The sequence below is a fragment of the Hirundo rustica genome, chromosome 1 (assembly GCF_015227805.2).
Source record: "Hirundo rustica isolate bHirRus1 chromosome 1, bHirRus1.pri.v3, whole genome shotgun sequence".
Classification (NCBI taxonomy): Eukaryota; Metazoa; Chordata; class Aves; order Passeriformes; family Hirundinidae; genus Hirundo; species Hirundo rustica.
In genome coordinates, this window is record NC_053450.1 from 68,129,022 (window position 1) to 68,150,084 (window position 21,063).

The window sequence follows — 21,063 nt, forward strand, 5'->3', positions numbered from 1 at the left end:
TTTCCCTTGAGACAGAAGAAAAATTAATACCACATGCTTTTTTTTAAACAGGAAATATGTCAGCTGCCATTTTGGGAAGCACTATACAAGACCAGGTTTGCAGGTTTATTTAATGTACTCTTGCTGGATTTTTCTGGCAGTAGCATCTTCTACTCCTCAAAGATATACGGGCACAGTTCCCACAGAAGATACTGGGACTCTATATGGCCACCTGTAGGAACTGGCAGATTTTGCACACAGATTTCTCAGAGAGCCACAAAAAGATACTGAGAAATATCAAGCAGGAAGAGATTAAGGTTCTGATTTTTTGGGAGCAAACAAAAAAGTGTTCTCCTCAGTGGAACAGGAGTGGGGTCTCTATCATACTCATGGTTATACACCAACTTTTCATTCACACCATAAGCGCAGGTCTCCCATAAATTTCCATGGAATCAGCTTCAATACCTCCTGACTCTCAAAGCAGAAAGCTCTGCCAACACAGATTACAAGGATTTGCTTAGGGTATCTTCAGAGCTAGAGCTCTGAAGGCAGTCTTTTCTTGTCTCAATTAGCTGTTCTTCCTGAACACACAGAGAAAAGATCACATTTAAACTGATTTGTATTTTTTAAAAGACAAAATGTACATAGTGGTATTTTGTGCTGCACTAGCAAAAATTTTTAAATCTTGATTTTACATTCATTGGGGCACAAAACACTTCTAGTAAGAGAACTAGATCTATGAGATTTCTCTTTTTCTCTCTCCTTTTCCAATTAGACATAGTGTTGAGGATATGAAATTGCACTATGTTTATAACAAAAAGAATTGCACTGATGAGTAACTGGATGAGTAAGTGCAAGGCCTATGAACCAATAAAAAAGTTAATAGGCACAATTCATTTGTCCTGACTGCCCTTCCAGAACCATGTGAAAATATCGATTACTAGTGAATAAACAGTCCTTCTTTAGAAACCATTTATTAAATAATCGAGGTGGGGGGTTGTAAACAGCGTAGGGTATAGATCTGCAGTCAATTTCTTCTATACTTTGCAATTACTATCTAAGTGGTAACTTTGTCATTATGCTGGAGGGGAACCACAACTCAAAGTCTATCATTGTAAACAAAAGCCAAGAATGCTGCAAATACATGATAGACAGAAATCCTGCAAGTGAAACTTTGCCATTTAAGCTTATGTTGGATCTCTGAATCCCAGCATTAGGCTCCCCTCATTAGCTTGACAAACACTGGAATAAAGATTTCATCTGTTGGGCTTATGCAGTAACTTTTTCATCAGCACTTTTTCAGTACTGAGATGGTCTAAATTGCCAAGATACTTGTATACCTTAATGGCCCTGTGAGCTGTGGGGGTAGTCAGGTTCCCTGCTAAGCAAAAGCAACCATTCAAGCACAGTGACAGAAACAGCTCTTAGTCACACAGTTTTGTGAGACACCAAACCAGAAAATTGATTCCATAAAACAACAACAAGGCCTCCACATCACAGAGGGTCCCACTGCAGAAATGCATGTAAGAAAACCTCAGTATATAAATGCATAACATGCCAAAGGCTAACCCAGGTATCCATGCTTCCTTCCTGCTACAGCCTTGGTTGGAATTTAGCTTCAGGTGACACAAGTCAACTTGAGAACAGTGATACATTTTGCATAAAACATTCAAGAGATCATTTTCCCTGGTCACAGATCTTTAAGGTACACTGTGATCATCTTTCAAAGAGTGTAATCAAGTCATTCAGTAATTTCTACTCCAGAAAGGTCAGCCCTGATTGCTAAACAATGGTGTCAAGATGACAAGCTTTGGGCTGAGTTGACATAGTGGTTGCTGAAATCTCAACAGGATGTGAAGAGAAAGGAATCCATGTTCATTACTAGCTATGGTTGATTTTCTGCCAGGAGGATTTTTGGTTAACAAACAACTCTGCTGAGTTACCCTTAAACATGTCCAGCTTCACATACTTCTGTATTCTTTGGTAGCATTTAATTTGTTTGCAAACCTAAAAAATATAAAAAATGCAACAGATTTCATGTAAAGCAGATAGCAGCCGTTGGATGTCTTATTATAAGCCTAAATGATGGCTTGTGACAAAACAATAATTGTAATACCAAATAAGGGTATTTACTTTTTCCAGGAAAAAGAAGAAGCAGAAGAACTATCAGGTTCAATAGACAAGTACAAACTAGAAGCTATTTATTCTTATATTATGAATACTGAATCATTTGATAGCATGATTAAAAAAAAAAAAAAAACCACTAACAAAGGGGTAACAGACAACAGAAGTATGTAATCATAAGAAAAAGCAGAATAAGGCATGCATACAGGCACTAAATGTTCATTCAGTAGTCAAATAATGTCTGCAATACAATTGAAAAAAGTACCTTGGGTTTGGATAATAAAACAACTACTGTAATTCACATAAGGATAGTGCACAGAAACTTACTGTTTAAGTCATTATTTCACTATAAAAAGCTCTTGGAAAAATAACATTTGAGAATCCATCAGAGCTGCATATTAAGGTCATACTCATAGCCTACTACTCCACCACATCCAATTCAAGATGATTCAAACTTGCAAGAAGAATGTCTCCTCTGACCCATATCTAGAAAACCTTAGTGGAGATAGCAAGTAGGAAAATGGCTTTCAAGTACCAGTCATTCATCACTGTGCTATGGAGACACACAGGAAAGCACCAAAAGTACTTATTGTAAGATCTGGAGTCAAAGTTTTAGCCAGCGTTGTGTCATCAAGAGCATGGAAAAAATATGCCCACCTTTGACAATTGTCCTGCTACAATCTGTTAAATAAGATTAAAATTAATTAAAATATATTTGTGAGGGAGCACCTTACATATCTAGAGTCTTTCACCACATATGCCAAAATACCTGCAACAGCAGGTATTTTGCAAACAACTGTCTTCCCATCATTCATTTTCTATGTGTCTCCCAAAAATAAAGGTAGCTCAAAAAACCTTGTTCTCAAATCAGAAGTTTAATTTAATAAGATATTTTTATTTAGGTTCCTATTTATAAATTTCTTCTTTACTTTCTTCAGTTTAAATTACTTGAATTGAATAGCAAAAATATACATTACTTTTTAAAGAGTTCTAACTCATTAATATGATTTCAAATATCAATAATATTCTCATAGGAAACAAGACAGAAGACTCTTAAGCCCATTAAAAGAAGTGCATCCCAAAGGGAAGTCTCATTAACACCTTCTCTGTGTGAATGATAGGATTCAACATGCTAAAACTACGGTGATTGCAGATTGCAGCATGGGTCATATTGTCAAACATCACCACTGTCTTGTATGTTGGATTTCTACTTTTAATACAAATGTGGAATGGTCCCCATTTAACAGTGACAGCCTTCTCCTTAGAGGTGAGAAATGGATATAGAACCCTTCTGGCAAAGAAAACTGAATGTTGGTAAGTGCCCTGTTCAAAAATCAACTGCTTAAGCAGGTACCGACATGACTATCTTGACAAATTCTGTAAAACTTTTCATCCCAAAACTTTTTCCAACAAACAACTAACTACATTTAAAAACATAAGGTTTACACTTGAGACAAAATAGGCCATCTAGATACAGTTTTATTGGACTAACTGGGCATTTTTAGTACGTTGGACTAGCATATTAAAACCATGGCTTAAACATGTTTCACCCAATATACAGTAAAAAGCCAGTTTTCCTCACAGCAACTTTAGACACTTGCTGCTCTGACACTGATGAGACCATGATGTAAATGTAATTTTTCCTTCGGACAAACAAAAACAACTGTTAAATAAGTTACCAACTCAAAAGTGAAATGAGTTGAGAAAGTTTTCTCAGGCTGAAGTATAAATTAGTTCAGCGAAGCTGGATAGACTTCATATCTTTTTCCCTGGCAACAGACATATTTCTTGAGCTTATTTTCACTTTAAAATGTTTGAAGAACTTAAAGACTACAAAATAATTCCCCTGCCTCCAAATCATAAAACAATAGATTATGTACAAAACCTTTTTATACTGAACCAGAACAAAACAAAGTGCCAATAAAAGATGGATCATCAGCTTAGTACTTTGTTTTGTAGGTCATAATACAACACTCTAAGGAAAACTGCATAAACAAAACATTATCTGCAGCAGCAATCTTCCTCTTTAAATGTCATGCCAATTTTGCCACTAGGAGACATTCAGCTGAAATGCTTCTCCTGGAATCCCACGCACTGCTCTCCTCTACCAACCCACTCACTCCTGCACCCAGATAGACAATGGTCCATGCTCCAAAACCTTCTGTGTCTCTGTTAAGATGAAATGGCTATTTTCTAAGAATTGATACAGGAAAGAAAATTTGTTTTGCATTCTTCACAAACATACATATGCATTCAGGGGTGAGGTAGACTTTCTCTGTATTACAAGAGTTTGGTTTGGTTCTTCCTTTTGGTCTAGCACAGTAGCTCTACCAGTTCTGCCCTTCCATACTGATGTGCTTCAAAGCTTCAACTCTTCTGTACTTCAAACAGAAACTCTTAATTCAGTGGCTTAAAAAAATTAACAAATCATCTTTATGTGACCCACTGCAAGCACGTCTGCAACTAAGAGTAAGCATTTCCCAAATGTAATTCAGGAATATGGGCAGGAGTACAACAAGGCTTTCAATATTAGGTTGCACTGTACAGTTCAAGCGTAATTTCCTTACTTTCTTATCCTTTTGTTAGCGTGGGAGGTTACAGCTGCACCCCTTTCACAGACAGCCCTCCAGAAATTGCTCCTGAGAATCAAGCAATTGCGATGCTATTTCTGGCTTTTAAATAACACCTTTCTTAAAAAAGAACAGACTTTCCTTCCTCTGTTACCTGTAGTTCAAGAAAGGAGAAAGCCATGGTTACTCAAGACAGTGTCCCACTGACCAAATGCCCATCACCTTGGTGTAACCTACGAAGAGTAATAGAGTAGTTACCACCAATCGCCAAAATCTGTCTCCCTGAGGAGATCGACTCACAGCAGCCCACATCAGCTTTAAGCTGAGCATGTCCCTTCTGATATAGCACAAGGCAGCAACACTGAAAAGCAGAAAGGGGATGGGTAGGAAGAGTGAGACATGGCACAAACCACATTGCCTGCTTTGCTGCATAGGCCTTTGTAATTGCCCAAACACCTCCATGTGTTTGTATAAACATTCTGTGGTTGGGGATTTGCACTCACCTCCCTTCTCCAGAAGACAAACAAACTAAACACCATAACTAGCTTCAAATGCATCTGATTAAGTAAATAGGGTTTTCCGTTTCCATTAGTAGCTCATAAAGGCAGTCACTAATATGAGCACCACGCAGGTCATTGCCCAGCGGTGACAGCTTTACAGTTAAGCCAAAACAGGTTCCACTGCAACAGCAAACATGAGCCAAATTCCCTGGTAGGACAAGCACAAGTTCACACAACCGTGCTGCTACAGGCTGTGGTAAAAACATTCAAGCCAAATCACTCAGACTTGCCCAAGCAGCTAATCAGAACTTCTCACAACAAATCCCATCAATATAAAACAGAGATATCCAAAAATAAATAAGGGGGTTGGTTTGCTAGAACAGATTCTCCTACAAAATATCTTGACGTAACACCCATTTAAGTTACAAGTGACAAAGACCAGTCTACTAGAGATACTAAATTTGGCCAGCAACCTGCTCATGATTGTATTCTTGATTCTGGGCAAGGAAAGCATTATAGATTTTCTTTCTTATCACGTACCTTCACTCTACTCCATCAGTCTTTGGTTGTCTCAAAAATCTGCTTTAAGAAATAACTTGAACCATACAACTTACAAGTAGCCACATGGAAATACAGCATGAAATCAGTCACTTTATTTAAACTGTCAAACATCCAGCTGGTTAAAAAGTATCACAGAGGCATGGCTTCAACAATAACCTCCTATGACTCACCTACAGAACACACTTCAGTCTTGACTTATTTTGAAGAAATGGACAAATAATCAACATGATAAAACAAAGGTAGGATTAATATTACTTTGATTGCACCTGCATATACACACAAATGTCCAAGAAAGTAATCTTTTTACAGTAATTATTTTTAGCTTGCTTTCCCTTCCCTGATTTTAGCAACTAAGCACAGAGACTGAATACCTGTCAGCCTTCATCCCATGATAGCTCCTTCAGCAGAATTCACTGAGGAAAAAGGTTGGGTTTTTTCCTTTTGAGTATTTCTTCAAACCATATTTTATGAATTGATGCTTAATTATCTCAGACATTTAGATTACTGTTTTTATTTCAAGAACTCTAATTTGGTGAAGAACATGAAAGCATAAGTTTCAATCAATCTCCCTTGAAACTTCTTAAAATAACACTAGCTGATGATTACTCACAAGATAGTAAGCTATTTCCCTCTTCTCAGCTGCATATATCTTCCTGAAAACTTTGTTGGAATATCAGTGACAAACTGTAATAACATAAAGGAAGTAAATATAGCTCAACTTACACTGCACTGAAAAATATTTCTAATCTCCTTTTTGTCACTCAAACCACACCTAGCTGTAATGATTTCCAAATGCTCTCGTCTATTACCAGTGGCTTTCCCACAGAAGCAACATCAATCTAAAGAATGAGTTTAAGGCAAGGACATTCTTTCAACAGCCTACCAGAACTATCGAAGAATACTATAGTAGGTCATTTATTTGAGCTGCAACCATGTGAGCCAAATTCATCAAGTTAAGAAAATACCTTGTTCAAGCCTTAAATCCTAGAAATCATGGGACAGCATTCTGCCTATGGCCTTTGTCAGCTTTTAATTATGTCATGTTACCAACAGACTGCCAAAGCAGAGTGCAACTGATAGCATGTCTGAGTACAGCCTATTTTTAGCCTCCAATTCAACCAGCACTCTTACAATGGCAAGGATTAAAGTCCAAGACAGACACACTGCTGTATATAGGCCAATGCAATTACATGTTGAAACATGCTGAGAGAACATGGTGGCAAACTGGAATCAATGTCGGGAGGAGTAGCAGCAGATGGGCAGCTGCTCTGTGGTAGCTGATGTCTTTACTGGCAGAGCACACACTCCCATCTCACCCATTTTTGTTAACAGACCACAAAAGAATACATTAAAAGCAATGGCAACCTTACCCCAATTCCTTTCAATATGATTTACTGCTTATGAAATACAAACAACATTTTGGCAATCTTTAAAATCAATATCCTTCTACCTTCACTGGCAGGTGTTCAGATGCCTTTAGCTTTGCCAGCTCTGAGCAGCCCTCATTCTGGTTCTCCTGAACTCTTGTGCTGAGGCAGAAGTTACAACATTTGCAAGGATACTTTGAAATACATGTCTTTCATCACACCAAAAAAAAAAAAAAAAAAAAAAAAAAAAAAAGCACAAATATTCAAATGCTAGCTCTTAATTCTTAATTAAAAATGTTAGGCTCTTGCTGTATTTTTAATGTACAGGAGTCATATTTTCAGCCTTTTCCCATCCAACTATACAGACTTTTTTTAAAAATAGAAGAACCATGCTGTGTAACAGACAGGATCACACTTAGGACCTATAGGACTTAATGCTTTGAGACTATCAAAATAAAAACAGGTGAGACCACAATGCAATCTCTTATTCTCTAGGATATAGTTGAATGGTTTATCACACAGTAAAGATTTTCATACACTAAAACTATGGCTCAATACTAATCAGTGATGTGAGGAAGCTTATGGCTGTGTTCCATTACCAGTTTTCTGGGACTATTAATCTTTTTTGATACAGCCCCTGAAAAGTAGCCTGAACAGCATCTTCTTCCTCTTCATCTTTATACAAATGACCATTAGGAAATACTTCCTTCAAACCCCTTGTTGAGAGAGAGAAAAAGACTCAAAGAAACACATACATACTCTGAGGACTTTCAAGCTAAACACATATATAAATTATGGGCACATCTAATTAGCAAAGAAAGAATTCTGTATCTTGAGATAATTCTCCCCATTATAACAAGCTCCCAGATTTCAAATTTACTACAGGTGGTAATTTCTCCAAAGGGCACATTTTTGAGTGCCAATCACTTCTCTTTAGCAAGATGAAATGAAGGCACCAAAAAAACCCAGATGCAGAGTCTCTGAAGAGTAAGTTCAGAAACTCAAAGATATGGGCACCCCCTAGGCTTAACATAAATTCACATTGATAACTGGTGGCATTTTTATCCACATTTCAAAACTAAGCAACAAACATTAAGACAGAAAACCTAAAAGCAGAATTCAGCAGCATCTGAACTGAGACACCAATCTTAAGTCTCAGAAACTATACTCCTTTTACTTTTTTACTTCTAAAATATGAGGATTTGCTTCTACCACAGCTCTCAGCTTTGTCAGAAAAATAACTTATTTTTCTTCCCAGACAACGCTCAGTCTAGAAGAAGCATAACTACAGTAATGCACACATAAGGCAGAATAACATCCAGTAACCCCACCACACAGTAGCTGAAACAATACTGCGGACTTTTTAATTAGACTAAAAAAAGCAACTATTGAAATCAGCATCTAAACAAGAACACATTACTGTCTACAAGGCAAGTATAACAAATATAAGTGCATTACTTGCAGTTTTTTAAGCTCACTTCTGTGCAAAAATAAAGGGGACATAACCAAATAAAATAATGAGCAGTACTACAGTATAAAGTGAAGGCTATATACAAGACATTACAGGAATCACAGGCGAACACCGCTGTGGATACTAAACCCAGAAGAGTTGCATTTCTTTCTGCCTTGTGTAGTCACTCACAAAAACACCTCATGTATTATAATCAAACCAGAACAAAAAAAATCACAGTAAGATGACAGTTCCTCAGCTGTGACCAGCAAAGATCATTGCAATACATTAATCATTTAGAATGCTCATACAGGATGAATCAGTCACGTCTGTCTGAAATAAAGTACGCTGGCTTTTCCACTTGTGAATGAAGCCAGCCTGCCTGCCTTACTCGTAGTCATTGGGATTACAGGTCACTTGCATTTATAGCTGAAACTCAAATCAACTAGTAGCATGGTAGAGTACTTGAAAAAGAATGATGAAAACACATGTAGAGACTGATAAGCACAGGGTAATTTAGCAGCACCTTTTCTTCCTCAGTAACACAGTTTTGTTGTTTTTTTTTAAATACCTATTTTCAAATCATATTACAATTTCTTATAAAGATGCCTAAAGGAAGGTGTATGATGAAATGTGCCTCAGGGGATTTCTGAAATTCAGAAAGCCTTAGGACCAGCACAGTTTCACGATGAGACATATTTCATAACAAGACTCATCTGCATCTCCTTGGCACTCACCTCTATAAAGCCTCCCAGTCCTTGCACCTTTTTGACAAAAAATAAGTAAACCCAAACCAAAACACAAAGAAAATTCTGCAAATTCACTTACATTTTATGGACAATAGTCGGACAATGAGGTCCTTCCTGCCTGTGAGGCAGGACAGCACAGAAAAATCTTACAATTTCAGCAATCTGAAACAGGTATTCCTAATTCTATGCCTGGCAAATCTGGAAGGGTCTTCCATAACAGAGACACCAAGACCTCCTATAAGGAGGGCAGAGAACTCAAGATTTTCACAAGCCAAGTCTCTCACAATGCTAGAGCTGAAGGGGAAAATAACAACCCTTTGTGTGTGGAGTCAAAGGTCATGCTCCAGGGCCAGCTGCTGCAGTATGGTAATAAACAGAGTGTATATATGTGGGTTTTTTCAAATTTTTCACTACCCATAAAATGCCAAGTCTTTCCAAGTACTAGAAGTCTATTAATGTCTGCCCCAGAGCTGGAGGGGGTTCCTCACTGGCACTTGGAGAAAACCCAGAGAAAACAGAAAACTTTTTATTCCACACTGAGAAAAAACAGGCATAAGTCCCCACTTGGCATTTCACTAGCACAGATGAGATTCCTATTGGTTTCCTGATTGCACACTCCACTATTACGTTCTTTTCTTGGAAGTCTTGCAGCAACAAAGTAACAAAGCAGACACAATGTGTTTTTTCAACTAGCTTCACCTGGTATATTACACTCAGATAAGCAACCTGGCTGGCACAGCTATGAGAGCTACAAGTGTCTTCTTTGCCAGCCCCAAATCATGCCAAGTGGTTCACACTGAACGTGCAGAAAAACCTCACCAGAGAGAGTGCAGGAACTTCATCTTCTCCTTGTAGATTAAAAAAAAAAAAAAAAAACAAAAAACCAACCAAACAAAAAAACCCCACTAAACAGAAAATCCACAGGCATCTCACCAGCAGTTGAAGCAGCAGCTCTGACGCTGTTACTTGTGGCTGCAATAGTATATTTACAATTCTAAAGAAAATGCTTATTTTCTCAATTTTACTTACAAAGGTTGAAGGGCTCATCAGTAAATCTGAAGCAACTAGCTTCAAGGAGCAACACTGAAATGTCCCTCATTTTCATTTTTTAACCAATATCAAGGTTACTTAAAATTATCTATTTAATTGGTATAGTCTGCAGCTTCTAGAAGAGAAGACAACACACAAACCAAGATGAAAGTAAACTTACTTTCTTTCCTAAATACGGAAATACAAGCTACCTGTAAGTGCATTTTATTCCAATATAATCATGCATGCTATGTACTGCCTTATCTGTATCACTACAGTTAAAGCAATACAACTGCACAAGATACAGCTTACTACTTTTGTGGCTGATGAACATAATGCTTCAAGCCATACACAACCCTCCACTACTGCACATAATCACACGTACCTGACTTGACTTTGTATTACAACTTGTTTATTTATTCAGCTTCTTCTTATCATCATGATACTACTAGTTTAATTGTTAGTAAACACAAGAGTTTAATTGTCAGTAAACACAAGACAACACTGTCTGTTTCATTTTCCCAAGTATATATACTTTGTCATAAAAACCCCTCTAGAAATGCAACTAAAAGACGATGAAGCTGCCTTTCCAGTCACCTCATCCCTTCTGTTCAGCCTAACGACCACTACTACATAAAATGATGACCTATATGACCAAAAGATTAATAATAATGCATTGCCTGTACTTAACCATAGCCATTAGGCATGCAGGACCAAAATTAGCAATTTTTCAGGATTTTTTTGAATAAAATAAATAAATATAAAATAAATAGAGGGTCATAAAATAGATAGAGGGTCAGTTGAGAAGTATGACTACTAAAGTCAAGTAGTCATACTGAAAATAAAGGAGGAGGTGTAAGCCTTTTTTTTTTTTCCTTTTTTTTTTTTTTTTTTTTCTTTTTTTTTTTAAGCAACCTTAAAATACTGGGAATGACAGAATTATTTCTTTTTAACTGTTTGGAATGGGAAACTGCAATGCATTTTTGTGGTACATATGTGTTAAACTGATGACGTGGACAGTGAACTTCCAAGTCCTCAGCAGTTTCATATGCCAGATAGTTGCAGCTGTTTCTAGGTAGCTGGGCCTACTAGAGAGCTTACTGCTACTATTGTCCCAACTTGTTCCATTGCTAAAAATATGTAACAACATTCCTTGCTGTCTTATTAATAACTGTAATACAATATAAAGTTAATATTAATATAACGCAATCCAGGTTGTGTGGAAAGTGATGACAGAGGTGTAAGTAGCTGGCACTCTTTCCCTTGAGCTGGTAATGAAGTAATATCTTAGCACATGGGTACAGCCTACTGCAGCAGCATTTACCAAAGGAGCTGCATAGCTGCAGCCCAGACCACTTCAGGTCACTCAAAAATACAAAACACCTTTTGAAAGAGTAGAGGTACCAACCTGTCCTGGCTGAATTACAGCCAGAGAAATGGACTGTGAAACTACATAGGGTTGTCATCAGTGATAATGTGATGGATGGGTGAGTTACAGCCCAGCTGCCTTGCATACATTTCCACAAAGGTTGTAATGCTCATCATCACAACTCAGCGAGTGAGATCAGACAGAAAGAAAAGGGATTCTTATTTAGACTCTAATTAATGGCAAGGTAGGATGGCTGTGGATGCACTAGGGAGTGAAAACTCTTCTAAAACATTGTGAGAAGTTTTGTCCTTATTTAGAACAACACGAGAAGAAGAAGAGGAGATTGCAACATGCCAAGTCCCACATCTCTGACTATTCCTTTACCAACACAGACATGAACTGCAGTCATCTTAGTTTCTTGCTCAGTTAATCCACTAGTAATCTTCACACAAGAAGAATTTTGATGAAATGATGTATCTACAAACTGATTTTGAGAGAAAGCATCAACATTTGCAACTGCAAGCATGAGAGTTGTGGTAGGATAACATCAAGGTCAGACTTCTTTTTATTAACCTCCTTTCTTTGACTAAGAATCTCCAGGAAACACAGGGTGATGCAAATTTTCAGAGGCTGCATCTGAACAACCTGTGATTTAAAAATTTAGTGGAATCCCGAGAACTACCAGTACACTCGCTCCTATCACTCTTGACACAGAGCTCTACAAAGGCTCTTGAGCTATGATCAACCAAACACAGAGACTTGCAAGAGAGGTGTCCAAGTCAGGAATTGAATCTCTGGGATAGATCTGTGATGCTGCTTTTACAACACAGCTTTTAAGCCTAGATAAAACAACTGAACTTAACTACAACTTGTCCAAACCGTAACTTGTCAGAAGAATCTTGCAAGAACTTCAAAGTCATCTTACCTTAAAGCACCAGAGGTAAAGCCAGGCATTTACAATTACTTTGTATCTGTTCTACAGGTATTTCTTCTCCTTTGAAGGCCCACACTGCAGAAGACAGCTGTTGGAGACTGAGAGGCTTTTCACAGTTGTGCTTTAGGGCGGGTGTTTATACTCCCCCAGAAAAGTGTGCTTCAAACAGGACTCTGATGCAGCTTGTTCTGTCAAGTCAGGAGACAGAGCAGTATCCTACACCCGCTCTGCCCTCATAAATAATTCCCTATAAAATTCAAGCACATGAGACTGCTACAGGGTCAATCTCTTGAAGCACAGGAATTCGTCAGCTCCAAAAATACTTGTCTACAGTCAGAATACTTCAGAAACCTTTTGGAAACAACCATTGTGTTAAACCCCCTCTTCTCTTGAAGGATGAAAAAAGCCTGATGTCCACCTGCCTCAGAAAGAATATGAAAGACATATGTGTCTTGACAGCCCTCTCACCTAAAATATTTCCCAGTCCTCAGTAGCAACACTTGTATAAGATATCAGCCAGTTTCCCTTAAGTGTGGGTTTCTTTTCACTGGGAAAATGACAATATTCCAGTTTCCATCTTCTATTCTTCAGCTTCCTTTAATGACATAATGGAATAACCCAAAAATGCTCTCTTCAGAGATCAGCTGCTCTATTTACCAGTACCTCCATCGGATCAAGATTCAAACTATACTTTCTTCTTTTTCTGCCTAGTCTCTATGGACCAACACATTATTACTTAATGCCAAGGAAACCCAGGGAAGAGGAATCAGCTGGTAGGTTTACTGCTCTCGAAAAACCTGAGGCTGCTGCCAGGATATAGCCTGGCACAGAGTTCAATGCCAGAGCTGAGCTCCATGCAGAGACACAACCAGGGGAACTACTCCTGCTATCATTTTACATCACACCATGCCTCAGAGTGAGCTCTGGCTTTAATGTAGGGCTAAATCACAGCAGCTGAAGACGGAAATGTGGATGGCTTCTTTATGAATGAAACTCCCGAATCCCTCTAGTGCTCACTGGATTTATTTGCTTATACCACTGTTTTCTGAATGACACTGTTCCTAATTACAAATTCTTGGAAGGGATTTAAACACAGAAGTTGTCTCCAGTTTTCTCACAGGGAGCAGGAGGTCAAAACAATTATCCTTATGGCACTATAACTGTCCTTTACACCATCACCACCAGTACACCATACGCATGGAAAGATTTTGTTGTTGTTGTTTTCCATTGTTACACAAATATTTCAATTATGTTTTCTTAATAAATCAGTCAGCGTGATGTCCTATATTGTTGTAAAGATGCATTTCTTACAGAGCTGACCCAAAACTGAACACTACTGTGGCACGTGAAAACAGGCTATGGCAGCATACTCAACTCATATTCATGTAATTATGTGAATGTTATAATGAAGAAGATCTCTAAAAAAAGCACACCATTTGACATCTGCCATGTATATATAGCTACTCTCCTGAGCGACCCTATGTCAGCAAGTTATAAGTATCAAGTAACTCAAAGCAATTCAAAACCAACAAACCCAATGTACCGAATTAGATTCAAAGAGCATTATTGGCATAGAGCCTGAGCCACAAATTTAGACCCAGTTCTGAATTTTCCCAAGGTTCACAGAAATGGGCAAAAGTTTGGACTCTGGAGTCAGAGTCCAAACTGGATCCAGTTCTACTGCTTACAACAGACAGTAGAGTGAACTAAAATCCTCATAAACAATAAAAGCCAAATTCAAAATGGCACCTTAGGCAGCCAAATCAATATAGGCAAACCACAAAAACTCTGAAACGTGGCGTAGTTGCTCAGAAAGAATTTATAGATGTGGCTAAAAATACTGTAACAGAATTTGTGGTACTTCATTGCATCGTCAACTAGGATGGTGTGCTATCATCTATGACCAAATCACTCATAACCACAGGGGACAGCTGAAACAAGCATTCCTGATGGCAGTGCCCTGCCCCATGAGGCTCAGTGTGCATGCCAGACAGAACTGAGCACAACCCAATGAACAGCAAGCTGCTGTATCCAGAGATATAGATGTAGAGAAAAGTATGCACACAGAGAGAAGCAGGGAAAAAAAAAAGGGAGGAGGAATACAATTAGGCACCCAATTCCAAGTGAAAGAAAGATTGCAGAAACTCTTCTTATCAGTTTTCCCTATCAACCAGCTTAGGTGCTCCACATTATTCAGGCTAGTAAAAACCATCCCAGGCAATACTCTCAGAACTCAGTTTCTTAACTTCCCAGCAAGGAAGGATCTTAAAACATTCCTGCTCAGAAGACAGAGTGTAGATCTAGACTTGCATCCAAATTCAAGTAAAATTGTAAGTTTAAAGAAAAGAAGCAGTAAAACCAACATGTGAAATTGAGTTATACTTTTAAAGAACTAGAGAGAAGAATTCCTGCCCTTTGGAGTCAAGATAGAACATCTGTTGGTTACAAAATGCTACTAAAGACATACGTGACAAGTCAGAATGTCAAAGCATTTTTTTGTTTACTTTTTAAATGGTTTTCTTAATAATTGTTTATAATGTTTAACTTACAATGAATTGCAATATACAAGTTGTTTTACTAACTACAAAAATACCACCGTCACTACACTGTCGTCATTACTAATTTCAAGACAGCAATGGCGAAATCTGATCCCACTGAAGTCAGCTGGATTCCTGCTACTGACTTCATCCTATCAAGTACATCCCACATCATCTACAAGATGTGCAAATCATTCAGTGATGTGAAGGCAACAAGTTGGCAGCTCTCTTCAGAGATTAAGTGAATGCTCACCTAAGTCAAGAGATAGGAACTTAAAACTCGCTGGAAAAAAGCCTAGCAGTGATCATTCAAACCTGCTGGCAAAAAGTCCACCAGTTCATAAAGCTTCAGAAATTATTTAGGCATTGTTTTTCCTATGCATTTCATCATCATCACAGAAAAGTTTGGGTTGAAAGAGACCTTAAAATTCCAACTCTCCTGCTGTGGGCTGGGACACCATTTGAGCTAGAAATTCCTAGGTCTGTTTCAATATATTTTGCTCTAGTCACTGCGATGATACTAAATGGATCATCAATCCATTAGGTCAGTAATTTTCAAAGTAATTAATCAATCAAACCGCATATATGTCAATGTGAACCGACACCTGGATTTCTACCTATGCTCTGCTTTGACAGCTGCATTCCTCTGGGATCAGAATCTGTCCTTATCTCTGGGTGAAATGGAGCAAAATTCTTCTTAGTCAAATAATGTGGTGATCTTCTACTGACCAGTGAATATGATCTTGAGGAAAAGCTGCAGAAAGAATATGCCCACCTCCCAAAAAGAAAACAGAAGAAAGCAACACAAATCAGTTTATTCTACAGCATTACACAATTTCTGTATTTGGCATTACGTCTTTGTACCTGTTTATTCTACAGGCACAAAGATGTAATGCCAAACACAGAAATGCTGCCCTAACAGCAAGTGCAAACACAGAACTGTGCTTTCATTATAATGAATAAAGGTAAACAAGTCTAACCAACCAACACTTTTTTTTTTTTTTACCTTGCAGAAGCCAAGAGATAGCCAAGAGACATAATTAAGGCACTCTAGAAACAGGAAGCAGTTCTGCAAACACAAAGGTAACTGTAACCATGTAAGCAGATTTCAATGTGCTGCCTACAACCTCACAACAGAAAGAAAGTATTTGGAAGAGCCAGAACCTCTAACAAGTCACTGGAGCCGTGGCTTGCCTCCAGCAGAGCAGCTATCTTTCAATAGCTGGGTTTACAGCACCTCTAGGGACACAGGCCAACTCTCACCCAAAGTCTGCAAGTCCACTTTCCAAACATTAATTAAACTTAAGAAATGCTGCGCACAGAGAGACTGGGCAGGAGTTAAGCATATACAAGTGGCCATGGATTTTGTCTGACTCCATAGACACTAAACCAAGGTGGTGATGGTGTTAGCATAAAAAGTTATAAAATTGCCAGGAAAGTATTCAAACAAAAGCAAAACATAACACAGTGAAATACCTCTGAAAATGAGGTTGAATTAACTCTAAATCCAGATTTTAAACTATCTCTTTATTTACTCCATTAAGTGACAGAATCCATCCTGCCTTTCTTTTAATTAGCTCTAACTCCAAGGGGAAAAAAAAAAAAAAAAAAAAAAAAAAAAAAAAAAAAAAAAGCCTCCCATGAAAACAATGGGACCACTCTCTGAATTGGGGACGACTGAGCACATGAAAACAGAATTGACCCAGCACACCAAGAGCTTCCAAAGTTTTTGTGCTTTAGGCAGAGCTCTGTTCACTGGATGCTGTATCCTTGGCAACTATTATGCGAGGAAACTGTTCTACAAATGCAAAACTTCTGTCTGCTCCATGAGCTTTTCTCTGAAATACTTTTATGGGGATTTGGATATCCTTAAATCTAAGGGGACACACAGCCCTTTGTCATCTTTCCGCAGGCTCCTATGAGAATAATACAAGTGATGTTAAGAGTATTTTCCTCCCACTTCATCACAGAGCAAATAAAAGTTTTACAACTTCTACTTTGCAGGGAAAAAAAAAAAAAAAAAAAAAAAAAAAAAAAAAAAAAAAAAGTGGGCATTTTTTCCTTTCTTCTTCAGTGCACTATGCAGAACTAATGTGCAGATACAAGATAATAATGAAAGGACGTTATTACTATGTCAATCAATGGCATTGCTTTCAAAACTAAAAATTCAAGGATAAAGCTCGGGTGCCTGATTTCAAGGGCAGAGCTACAGATGCCAGCACATGTATTAGAAGAAGCATGCAAGCAGAGATAGGTAAGACTTGACAAGGGCCATGCTGCAGTTCTTCGCAAGAGGGACTAGTAGCACCGATTGTTTCAAGGGCAGCAGACGCTGCTATTTTTACGAAAGCCCCGGCTGGGACTGCCCGGCTCATTAAACCTCGCCACGGCTAAACCCGGGTCCTGCCGGCGCGACCGTGCTCGGCGCAGCCCAGCACACCAACCTTAGCCCGCAGTATCCCAGGTACCTAGACGACGCTAGACAAGGGCAGGCACCGAGTGCTAGATACCCAGCTTGGGCTTTGGTTAGATGAGGTTTTTCTTCTCCTGGGGAAAGCGTGAGGCGGCTACAACTAAAGCAGAGGCGGTAGCTATCCTTGAGGGCGTTTGGGAACGCAGGAGAGCAGCAGAGGAAACCCCTCCGCCGTCCCCCGGGGCCTCTTCCAAGGACTCAGGGAGATGTCGATACTGCCGGGGCGAGGGATAGCCCCGGCAGAGGCTCGGGAGCCGGCGGGGCAGCTCCTTCCCCGCCGGGCGCGGAGCCCGGGCTGCGGCCCCGCAGGGGCCGGGGGCCGCCGGCCGGCCTCTGTTCCCCGGGGCCGGGCTCTTGCGGAGAGGCCGCCGCCCTCCGCCCGGTGCCCCACCACTCACAGCCCCCCGCCCTCCCCCGGTACCTTCTGCGGGGCGCGGAGGAGGCGGTGCACCCCGGCCAGCTGGGTGGCGAGCGGGATGTCCTCCCGGAAGGTGTACAGCGGCGGCCGGGTGGGCTCGGGGAAGTTGGTGCTGTTGAAGGGGTCCGTGTCATCCAGGAGCTGCACCCGGCACACCAGCGTGGCCATGGCGCATCCATCCACCGCCGCGGCCAGGCGCGGGCGGGGAGCGGCACCCCCGAGTCACCGGCACCGAGGTGCCGCCTGCGCGCCCGCCGCCGGCTGCGAGCGGCGCTCCCCTCCCCGGCGCAGCGCGGCCGGCAGCCGGCAGCCTCTCCTCCCGGCTCCGCGAGCGAGCGAGCGCCGGCCGCCTCACAGCCGCCGCGCCTCGGGGAGGCGGCCCATGGCCCCTTCCCCGCCGGGATCCACCGGTGCGAGCGCGCTTCAGGCCGAGCGAGGAGGAGGCGGCGCCGGAGCCGCGGGGCGCGGGCAGAGCGGCGGCGGCGGCGGCGGCAGCTCCCCCATTCCCGGCCGCTGCGCGCCGAGCGGGCAGCGGGAATGCCGCGGCCGGCACGGGCAGCCGCCAGCGCCGCGCGCGGGGCCCGCAGCGCCCCCGCGCGGCCGCGCGCCGCCGCCCCGCCTCCCCCGGCCCCAGGAGACCCCCCCGAGCCCCGGCGGGAAGAGAGCGGGGCCGGGACATCCCCCGCCTCCGCCGGCAGGAACCGGGGACGCGGACACGCACGCGGGGAGGGCGAGGGAGAGCGAAACGGGAGAGCGGGCCCGCCAGCCGCGCCCGCTGCATCACACTTGGCTCCCGGCAAAAGGGCGCGTGTACTGAGTTCGCTCTTGCTGTCACAAACATCCCAGATGTCCTAAATCTTCAGAGTAGTATTTACCCCGTTCCGAATACAAGCTAAATTGGGGGGGAAAAAAAAAAAAAAAGTTTTAGAAACGGACGTCAAATGTGGGTATTCGACTCAAGAAGGTTTTTCTGTACTTGTTCAAAACCCTTTCTGCCATTAGGGTTGTTAATATCCGCGGTTCCTTTGGCTTCATAGAGCATAGGGCCTGGGCAGACTTCCCGGACAGGAGGCTGCCTGTCTTTGCATCTCGGCTCTCTCTTACCTTAGGCTTTCCCTTCCCTTCCCTTCCCTTCCCTTCCCTTCCCTTCCCTTCCCTTCCCTTCCCTTCCCTTCCCTTCCCTTCCCTTCCCTTCCCTTCCCTTCCCTTCCCTTCCCTTCCCTTCCCTTCCCTTCCCTTCCCTCCATGGGGACAAGGTGCAAGCCCCTGGGCGGGCACAGAGTCGAGCACTGCGCTCTTCCAGGTGAATCTGCACTCTGTTACCTTGTCTGCAACCCTCATCGCTGGGGATTCAGGATGAACACCCTGGTCTTCGCCCTTGGGAGCACGGGGTGCAGGAAAAGAGCCGTGAAATAAATCGCGGGTGAAATTCAGGGGTCTCACCCGTGGGAGTGGCTGCATTTGCACAGGCTGAGCATCTACCCAAGGGGACTCGCCGTGCTGTAAAGCCATGGTTTACAACCTCTCATCCTTCACAGACAGAGCTGTGGGACAAGACCTGAGAACTGGGGGATTTACCACAGAAATGTGTCTTAGGCAAGAAAGTATGACCTCTAGATCATAGTGTTTGTATGAAGCAACAGTTTCCTCCCAAAATGATTACTGACTTGGGAGTATTTGTCAGAACTGAGACAAAAGGGGATTTCTGTCCACACATGGTCTGTCCTTCTGTTTCTATTATTCTTGGGATTAACTTGTCATGGTTCAGCTTTGCTAGAAGTTATGCATATTTTCAGAAAAGAGAAGTTGTATGTGGTTGTGATTTTTGAATCTAATCATTTAAAATTCTTATTTTACAAAGAAATCTGTTTTCACATCTCCTTTAGTAACAGGAAGTAAGTTTCTAGAGAAAGCAGTACTGCTGTATGTCTGTCTGCTTTTTTTTGTTATATATTTTTGTCACCATGTGAAGTGAACGTTAAAGAGGGTATTTTGGTTTTCTGAATCATAATTTACTAAATTGCCATTCAACTTCCATTTTTGTAAAGCAAATTTCTACGTTTGCTGCTAATCAGTGCTACATATGAGATGGTATAAGATTGCTGTTCTTGCTATTCATTTGATTAACCCTGATTTTCTGTAAATTAATATATGGCACTTGCCTCACTGCAGAGGCATTAATACTTGGAGGTCAGTTTTAAATAAATCATGGAAGCCAAGATTTTGAATAGAATCTATGTGACAGCATCAGCTTCTCCTTCATCCAGTACTGGAAAATGAAAACAAAGGATGGCGGCAATCCTTGGAGCTAACAGAGATCGGATGACTCTGAGGCTCAACATCTAGCCACAGACTCTAAATCTCATAAAGAAGAATTAGACTTTCTATGTTATGGCCTTCAACTGGATTTCCAAATACAAGATGGCCAGTGGAGATACATTTTATGACCAGGAAAGAAGAAAAATAGAGCAATACAAACATGAAAGCATTCTGAGTTGTTTGGGGGTTTTTTTGTTTGTTTGAGTTTTTTTGTTTGTTTGTTTTGTTGGGGTTTTTTTCTTTCCATTTCTTAATTGTAAACAACCCTAAACCATTAGAAACCTATGGATTTCGAAGTCTGGGTTTTACTTGAATTTTAATTCAATTTATACAGGTAGAAAGAGAAAACAAATCTGCTGGACAAAACAGAGTAAGATTACAAGGTCAGTAAGTGTGAATGTAGAGGGAGAGATACATGCCTAAATTCTTTATTTTAATGTTTTCCCACCTTTCTACATATTCTTCAGAGGCCTTCTGCATCTGCACCCTCTTTTCATCAGCCTGAACCAGGGCTGTACATAGTTTGCTTCCTCCTCTTCCAGTCACCAGTTTATGCTTCTGCTGCAAAGCTGTACCTTTGAAAAGTCCTTTCCTCACACACCGCCTGCTTTTTCACAGTACAGGAAAATGCTCTCTCTCCTCTCTCTTCTCTCTCCAGGTTTTATTTATTCAGTGCAGCAGCTA

The 21,063-nt window shown here is 40.9% G+C and overlaps 1 protein-coding gene across 6 annotated transcripts in view; it reads right to left on the reverse strand.

Moving 5' to 3' along the window:
* Positions 1 to 18,276, reverse strand: part of FHOD3 (formin homology 2 domain containing 3) — a 379,860-nt gene extending 361,584 nt beyond the window's left edge. For all 6 annotated transcript variants that reach the window (XM_040087661.2, XM_040087652.2, XM_058422724.1 and 3 more), the window contains exon 1: positions 18,064 to 18,276. In XM_040087661.2, the coding sequence (XP_039943595.1) occupies positions 18,064 to 18,228 (165 nt within the window). In that variant the 5' untranslated portion in view covers positions 18,229 to 18,276. The remainder of the gene's footprint in view (positions 1 to 18,063) is intronic.
* Between the last annotated feature and the right edge of the window lie 2,787 nt (positions 18,277 to 21,063).